The sequence below is a fragment of the Gorilla gorilla genome, chromosome 20 (assembly GCF_029281585.2).
Source record: "Gorilla gorilla gorilla isolate KB3781 chromosome 20, NHGRI_mGorGor1-v2.1_pri, whole genome shotgun sequence".
Taxonomy (NCBI): Eukaryota; Metazoa; Chordata; class Mammalia; order Primates; family Hominidae; genus Gorilla; species Gorilla gorilla.
Window position 1 is genome coordinate 9,816,454 of NC_073244.2, and position 9,661 is coordinate 9,826,114.

The 9,661-nt window shown below is 55.9% G+C and overlaps 1 protein-coding gene across 1 annotated transcript in view; it reads left to right on the forward strand.

The window, feature by feature from the left end:
- PIAS4 (protein inhibitor of activated STAT 4) overlaps window positions 1-7,284 on the forward strand; it is a 33,831-nt gene extending 26,547 nt beyond the window's left edge. The window contains exons 10-11 of the mRNA XM_055371267.2: window positions 5,272-5,402; window positions 5,514-7,284. Coding sequence (XP_055227242.1) covers window positions 5,272-5,402; window positions 5,514-5,773 — 391 coding nt within the window. The 3' untranslated portion in view covers window positions 5,774-7,284. The remainder of the gene's footprint in view (window positions 1-5,271; window positions 5,403-5,513) is intronic.
- The last annotated feature ends 2,377 nt before the right edge of the window (window positions 7,285-9,661 follow it).

Genomic DNA, 9,661 nt, shown 5'->3' on the forward strand with positions numbered 1-9,661 from the left:
CCTGCCTTTGGGGTTGTAGATTTCATCCCCAGGTGGACCTCCGGTTCATGCACTTGTCCCCATCCCAGGAGACAGACCTGTGAGCGTCCTCAGTTTACAGACGAGGAAACAGGCTCAGAGGAGGCAACCAGCAGCTGGAGCTACCCCGGCTCACAGGGGGCCAGGCTGAGACTTGAACCCAGCCTGAGTCTGGGTCCCCTCTGTGGAGGGCTGGGTGGCCACCCCCTTGCATCCCAGCTTCGGGTAGAGAGAGGAGTCCTTTGGGCCGGGCACGTGGGCTGCCTGAATGGCCGCTCTGTTCCCAGCCTGACAGCTGTGCAGCCGGGTGCCCGCCTTCCCCCACAGGCCCAGAGTGGGGCTTGGGCTTGGGGTGGCGGCAGCTCTCACAGCTCCAGGGCCACCAGGGCTGGGGCAGGCAGCTGTGTCCCACGCAGGCCTTGGCCTCAGCAGCCCGTGGGACTCGGTGTAGCCAGGGAGGCTTCCTGGAGGAGGGGTCCTTGGTTCATACTTTGTTCCATGAGCCCTATCGCCTCTCTGTCCCTGGCTCTGAGCTGGGTGACCCCAGGGTCCCCAAAAGAGCCCCGTCCCAGACCCTGCCTTCAGAGTCTTGTTCTTGGCCAGGGGAGCGGATAGAGGAGCAGAGCCAGACATAAACGTTCCCGTTGCTGTGCGTGTCTTGGGGAGGAGGAAGAGAAGCTGTGGGGTGGGGCTTTGGAGGGTGAAAAGCAGTTTTGCAAGCAGGGAAGTGGGCAGGCAGGGCTGTGCTACGCCTGGGGCGGCCCTGGCACGGTGGGCTCCGAGCATCGCCTCAGAGAGAGCTCGGCGGGGCGGAGGGGCTGGCCTGGGTAAGAGCCTCAGAAAGGGTGGCCCCGAGCGGGACGAGGGCTCTCCTGTGTGATGAGAACGATGCTGCTGCGGGTGCCTGGGAGCAGCTGTAGCCTTGACAGTAACGGGCCAGCCTGGGCCCTGCATGGACCCGTGGGGCAGGGGGCCTCTCCTCAGACGCCCCCCAGCCACTGCACCCTTCCCTTCCTGCGGGTGGGGAGACTGAGGCCCTTTGGCCAAGACGGGTTGGGGAGCAGAACCAGGGCCTGCCTCCAATTGGCCTTGTGGCCTCAGGGAACTCATTCCCTTCCCGAGCCTCTGTTTCTGCATTTGTAAAATGGGGCTGGTAGGACCTCGGAGTAAAAAGGCCGGACACAGTGGGGGTGCTCTGGAGAGGCTGTGGCTGGGATGGGCGTGGGGAGCCCGCACTCTGCTCCCATTGCTACCCTCACAGCCTCTGCAGGGGCTTTGAGCAGCCAGCACCTTCACTCCAGGCTGTTTCCTGATCTGGTGGGCACACAGTGCAATGTGAAAGCAGGTGTGCATGCACACCCACACCCACATGCCCACACATCGATAGTCCACACCGTCACACACACCCGCACACATCCATACAGTCCACACCGTCACACCTGCACACATCCATACAGTCCACACCATAACACACACCCAGCCACACACATCCATACAGTCCACACCATAAAACAAACACCCACACACATCCATATAGTCCACACCATAACACACACACATCCATACAGTCCACACCGTCACACCCGCACACATCCATACAGTCCACACCATAACACACCCGCACGCATCCATACAGTCCACACCATCACACGCACACACCCATACAGTCCACACCATAACACACCCGCACGCATCCATACAGTCCACACCATCACACACACACACCCATACAGTCCACACCATAACACCCGCACACATCCATACAGTCCACACGGTCACACCCGCACACATCCATACAGTCCACACCATAACAAACACACAGCCACACACATCCATACAGTCCACACCATAACACACAGCCACACACATCCATACAGTCCACACCATAACACACACACACACATCCATACAGTCCACACCATAACACACACACCCACACACATCCATACAGTCCACACCATAACACACACACACACACGCATCCATACAGTCCACACCATAACACACACACATCCATACAGTCCACACCGTCACACACATCCATACAGTCCACACCATAACACACACACACATCCATACAGTCCACACCATAACACACACACATCCATACAGTCCACACCATAACACACACACATCCATACAGTCTGCACCATAACACACACACACATCCATACAGTCCACACCATAACACACCCCCACACACATCCAGTCCACACCATAACACACACACCTGCACACATCCATACAGTCCACACCATCTCACACACACATCCATACAGTCCACACCATAACACACACACACCCGCACACATCCATACAGTCCACACCATAACACACACACACCTGCACACATCCACAGTCCACACGTCTCACACACACATCCATACAGTCCACACCATAACACACACACACCCGCACACATCCATACAGTCCACACCGTCACACACACCCACACATCCACAGTCCACACCATAACACACCCGCACACATCCATACAGTGCACACGTCACACCCACACACCCACACATCCATACAGTCCACACCATAACACACACACATCCATACAGTCCACACCATAACACACACACACCCACACACATCCACAGTCCACACTGTAACACGCACACACATACATCCATACAGTCCACACCATGACACAGCCGCACACATCCATACAGTCCACACCATAACACACACACCATACAGTCCACACCATAACACACACACACCTGCACATATCCGTATAGTCCACACCGTCACACACACACACATCCATACAGTCCACACCGTCACACACACACACATCCATACAGTCCACACCATAACACACCTGCACACATCCATACAGTCCACACCATAACACACACACACATCCATACAGTCCACACCATCACACACACATCCATACAGTCCACACCATCACACACACACATCCATACAGTCCACACCATCACACACACATCCATACAGTCCACACCATCACACACACATCCATACAGTCCACACCATCACACACATACATCCATACAGTCCACAGTCACAGACACCCACACATCCATAGTCCACACCATCACACACACACATCCATACAGTCCACACCATCACACACACATCCATACAGTCCACACCATCACACACACATCCAGACAGTCCACACCATCACACACACACATCCAGACAGTCCACACCATCACACACACATCCATACAGTCCACACCATCACACACACACATCCATACAGTCCACACCATCACACACACATCCAGACAGTCCACACCATCACACACACACATCCATACAGTCCACACCATCACACACACATCCAGACAGTCCACACCATCACACACACACATCCATACAGTTCACACCATCACACGCACACATCCATACAGTCCACACCATAACATGCACACATCCATACAGTCCACACCGTCACACACACCCACACATCCATACAGTGCACACCATCACACACACACATCCATACAGTCCACACCATAACATACACACACACCCGCACACATCCACAGTCCACAGCGTCACCCACAGCCACACACATCCATACAGTCCACACCGTCACACACACCCACACATCCATACAGTCCACACCATCACACACACATCCATACAGTCCACACCATCACACACACATCCATACAGTCCACACCATCACACACACACATCCATACAGTCCACACCGTCACACACACATCCATACAGTCCACACCATAACACACACACATCCATACAGTCCACACCGTCACAGACACCCGCACATCCATACAGTCCACACCATCACACACACATCCATACAGTCCACACCATCACACACACACATCCATACAGTCCACACTGTCACACACACCCACACATCCATACAGTCCACACCATCACACACACACATCCATACAGTCCACACCATCACACACACATCCAGTCCACACCATCACACACACATCCATACAGTCCACACCATCACACACACATATCCATACAGTCCACACCGTCACACACACATCCATAGTCCACACCATCACACGCACACATCCATACAGTCCACACCATCACACGCACATATCCATACAGTCCACACCATCACACGCACACATCCATACAGTCCACACCATCACACGCACACATCCATACAGTCCACACCATCGCACGCACACATCCATACGGTCCACACCGTCGCACACACACATCCATACAGTCCACACCGTTGCACACACACTCATCTATACAGTCCACACCGCCACACACACACATCCATACAGTCCACACTGTCACACACACACATCCGTACAGTCCACACCGTCACACACTCATCTATACAGTCCACACCATCACACACACACATCCATACCGTCCACACCATCACACATCCATACAGTCCACAGTCATACACACACACACATCTGTACAGTCCACACCTTCACACATCCATAGTCCACACCGTCACACACACACACATCTATACACTCCACACCGTCACACATCCATACAGTCCACACCGTCATACACACACACATCTATACAGTCCACACCTTCACACATCCATACGGTCCACACCGTCATACACACAATCTATACAGTCCACACCATCACACATCCATACAGTCCACACCGTCATACACACACACATCTATACAGTCCACACCGTCACATGCACACATCTATACAGTCAACACTGTCACACATCCGTACGGTCCACACCGTCACACACACACACCCACACCCGCATGCCCACACGTCCATACAGTCCACATTTACGTATGCCCATATGCGTCCATTCACACGTGTACACATGCTCACACACATTCATAGACTCCACACATGCACACGTGCGCACACACGCACATGCTCGCACACATGCACAGATACACTCACGTCCACACACGCTCAAACATGCGTGCACACCCGGAGGTGCCCAGAGGGGCAGGGTGGGGTGGACCCCTGCAGCCGCCACACCCCCTGCTCTTGTGGGTAGTTGGGGGCCACTGGGTATGTGTGTCCATGCCCCGTCCCCCCGGCAGTGCCATGCACTGCAGACCTGGCTGGGGCTCAGCACCTGCAGGGGCCTGAGGGCAGGGGAGGGAATGCGGGGTCCCTGGACCCCTGCGGTCACGGTGGTGAGGCTGCTCTTGCAGAGAGAAGTGGGGAGTGCTTGGCTGCATCCGGGAGGGATGGAGGGCTGGGGAGTTGGGGGGGGTGGGGCACCTCCAGCCCCGGCGTCAGCTGTCCGCCTCGCCCCAGGCTCCTCTCGAAGATCCTGAGCGAGTGTGAGGACGCCGACGAGATCGAGTACCTGGTGGACGGCTCGTGGTGCCCGATCCGCGCCGAAAAGGAGCGCAGCTGCAGCCCGCAGGGCGCCATCCTCGTGCTGGGTGAGTGCCTCGCCCCACCAGCCGCGCAGTCCGCAGCCAGGGCCGCCTCAGTTTCCCCATTTATCAGTGGTTGCATCCTAAGTACCTGCACCCTGTCCCTGTCGCCCACAGGCCCCTCGGACGCCAGTGGGCTCCTGCCCGCCCCCAGCGTCAACGGGAGCGGTGCCCTGGGCAGCACGGGTGGCGGCGGCCCGGTGGGCAGCGTGGAGAATGGGAAGCCGGGCGCCGATGTGGTGGACCTCACGCTGGACAGCTCATCGTCCTCGGAGGAGGAGGAGGAGGAGGAAGAGGAGGAGGAAGACGAGGACGAAGAGGGGCCCCGGCCCAAGCGCCGCTGCCCCTTCCAGAAGGGCCTGGTGCCGGCCTGCTGACCCCGGCCACACACTCGACTTTCCTGGTGCTCACCACGCAGAGGGGCACGGGCCAGCCTCGGGCGCAGAGGGAGGAGTGACCTTTCTTTTTCTTTTTATTGTCGTTCATTTTGTTTTTCCACCCTTTTGCCTGGCTCCTGGCACCTGTACCTCTGGACTCTCCTATCGGGGGATTAAAAAAAAAAGTAAAATGACAAAAAAAGATACAAAAAAGAAAAATGAAACAAAAAAGTCAAACTCTTAAAAACAAGGCCGACCACCCACACAGCCGCCTCCCCGGCTGGAGTCCGAGCCGGGAAGGGGTAGTGGGCGGGAGGGACCAGGACGCCGCCCCGCGCCCTTCCCTCCGGATGCCCCGCCGCCCGCCGCCCTCTTCCCACGACCATTCCAGCCAGTGCGCAGGGACCCGGGCGGCGGGCGGTGGGGCGCAGCCCCTCTCTGGCGACCACTTTGACGTTTGTCTCTTCCTTTGCTTTTTCTCTGCAAATGCATCCTCGCCCAGAGACCCTCACGCGCCGAGCAGCGAGCGTTTTAGCCGAGAAGCCATGGAGTGGGTTGGGGCGGGGAGGGGCGGTGGGGTGGGGGGATGGGTGGGCAGGATGGGGGCACAGTGGGCGGCTGGGGAGGGCTTAGCCACAGATGTGTTGTATTTTTGGAAAGTGCAATAATTTGGTATTTTGAAGACCCGGCGTGTGGCCAGGAACCCCCGGGGAAGGCGGGGGCCCAGGGTGCGGCACCGTGTGGCGTGGGGGGGTCTCAGTTTTCTAGCCAGCTACCTCGGTAATTCCAATTCAGGTGAACTTCCCTACGGAACAGCACAGATGTCCACAGATGTCCACAGCTGCCGCCGCCGCCGCCGCCACCATACCCCGGTCCTTGGGGCATGGGGTGCGGTCACTTCCCAAGGGGCAGCAGGGACCCCGGCCACCCCGGCTCTCGGTTTGGGTTGATTCCTCTCCTTTTTGCTCTTGGTTTTCCGACGGGTATGAGGCTGGCCCGGCACCCTGTCCCCCGGGAGCCTCACTCTTCCAGCAGGACCAGACCAGGGGCCTCCTTCCTGTCCCCAGGCGTTCCCGGCCCCTCGCAGGCCCCGCCCGTGCCCTTGGCCTCAGGGTCCAACAACTGGGGGAGCTACCAGGGCTCTGCCTCCAGGAGCCCACAGCTGGGCACCCCCCTTGCCCCCCAGGAGACCGGGGCGCAGGCGGGGCACCGGCCTCACCTGGTTCTCCAACACCGCTGCCTGCGGTCTGTTTTGCTTTTGTCCTCCCCAGCCCAGAATTTTCCTTTGTATAAACAGAACTCCTAGTCAGGAAGCAATATCATTTCAGGTCTAAAGAAAGGGACGTGCATCTGGCCGAGGGCAGTTCAGTCTCACTGCAGAGCCCGCAGCCCGCTGCGCAGCTCGGCCCCTCCCGCCCGCACGGGCAGCTGAAGGCCGCTGTTTTCTAATATTTGTATTCTAATTTAATTGTTTTTAAAAAATGCAAATAAAAAAGGTCGAGGTGAAGCCACCCAGGCGTCCGCTTTTCTGTGCCCTGTGTCTCTTAAGTGTGTACCCTGTAGTCGGGGGGCGGGGTTGGGGGAAGGACAGAAACTCAGCCTCACCCACATCTCTCTTTCTTGGTTATTGCCTCAGCTTCAGAATTCAAACGGTGCTGCTCATGGTCAAATGAGGCAGATTTTTATTTATTTATTTATTTTTAATAGAGACAGGGAGTCTAGCTGTGTTGCCCAAGCTGGTCTTGAACTCTGGGCTTCAAGTGATCCTCCTGCCTCAACCTCCCAAAGTGCTAGGATTACAGGCATGAGCCACCATGCCTGACCTGAATGAGGCCAGTTTTACTGTGTACTGTACTGCCTGGGCCTGGTGTCCACCACGCTGGGAGAATGGGAGAAGGGGCTTGGGCTGTACACGGAATTCAGGTCCCAGGATCGTCCATGTCTCTGGGTGGCCAAGACGATACACAAACATTTTGCTTTTGTAAGGTGAAAAAAAAAGGGCCAGGTGCAGTGGCTCACGCTTGTAATCCCAGCACTTTGGGAGGCTGAGGTGGGTGGATCACCTGAGGTCAGGAGATCGAGACCATCCTGGCTAACACAGTGAAACCCCATCTCTACTAAAAATACAAAAAGCCGGGTGTGGTGGCGGGTGCCTGTAGTCCCAGCTACTCGGGAGGCTGAGGCAGGAGAATCGCTTGAACCCGGGAGGCGGAGGTTGCAGTGAGCTGAGATCACGCCATTGCACTCCAGCCTGGGCGACAGAGCGAGACTCCGTCTCAAAAAAATATATATACAGACAACCAATGAGCACATGAAGAGATGTTAGGGATGTGAGTCAAATGCACGGTGAGATACCTGTCACCCCCACCAGGACAGCTAGCATCAAAAACAGCAGCGAGGGTCAGGGAAGCTGCAGTCCACATGGCTGGGAGGATAACGTGGTGCAGCCCCTTGGAAACAGTTGAGGCTAAATGTGGAGTTAGCGTGGGACCTGCAATGCCAGCCCTAGACGTGTCCCCAAGGTAAGTGAACACATCCGTCCACACAAACGTGTTCACGGACGTGCACAGCAGCCAAATGTGGCAATGACCCGTGTCCAACCGGGCAGTGAATCAGTGCAGCGTGGCCATCCACACTGCAGAATGACAACCATGGAAAGGAGCGAGGCTCTAACACAGGCCCCCAGCACAGACGAACTCTGAGGACGCCATGCTTAGTGAGAGACATCAGACACCAAAGGCCACGAGGCGTGTGATCCCATTTCTGTGAAATGTCCAGAACAGGCCAATCCACAGAGACAGGAAGGGGATTCACGGGTGCTGGAGAGTGGAGAAGGGGATTGAGAGTGATCACAAATGGATATGGGGCATCCTTTGGGCTGGATAGAATGTTCTGGAATTAGTGGTGACAGGTGCATAATTTTTTAAGGGAATTTTTTGTTTGTTTGTTTGAGACAGTCTCGCTCTGTCGCCCAGGCTGGAGTGCAGTGGCGGAATCTCAGCTCATTGTAAGCTCTGCCTCCCGGGTTCACGCCATTCTCCTGCCTCAGCCTCCCAAGTAGCTGGGACTACAGGCGCCCGCCACCACGCCCGGCTAATTTTTTGTATTTTTAGTAGAGATGGGGGTTTCACCGTGTTAGCCAGGATGGTCTCGATCTCCTGACCTCCTGATCTGCCCACCTCAGCCTCCCAAAGTGTTGGGATTACAGGCGTGAGCCACCATGCCCGGCTTTTTTTTTTTTTTTTTTTTTTCTGACATGGAGTCTTGCCCTGTTGCCCAGGCTGGAGTGCAGTGGCACCATCTTGGCTTTCTGTAACCTTCACCTCCCAGGTTTAACTGATTCTTCTGCTACAGCTTCCTGAGTAGCTGGGACTATAGGCGTGCACCACCATGCCCAGCTAATTTTTGTATTTTTACTAGAGACGGGGTTTCACCATGTTGGCCAGGATGGTCTCAATCTCCTGACCTCGTGATCCACCTGCCTTGGCCTCCCAAAATGCTGGGAGCATTACAGGCATGAGCCGCCGCACCTGGCCTTAAAGGGCAATTATATGGTGTGTGAATTACATTTATTTTCATTTCTGAGAAAGGGTCTCACTGTCACCCAGGCTGGAGTGCAGTGGTGCAATCATAGCTCACTGCAGCCTCGACCTCCTGGGCTCAAGCAATACTTCCACCTCAGCCTCCAGAGTAGCTGGGACCACAGGTGTGCACCATCACACTCGGCTAATTTTTGTATTTCTTGCATAGACGTGGCTTCACCTTGTTTTTCTGGCTGGTCTTGAACTCCTGGGCTCAAGTGATCCTCCCTTCTTGGCCTCCCAAAGTGCTGGGATTTCAGGCATGAGCCACCGCGCCTGGCCTTGAAGGGAAATTGTATGGTATGTG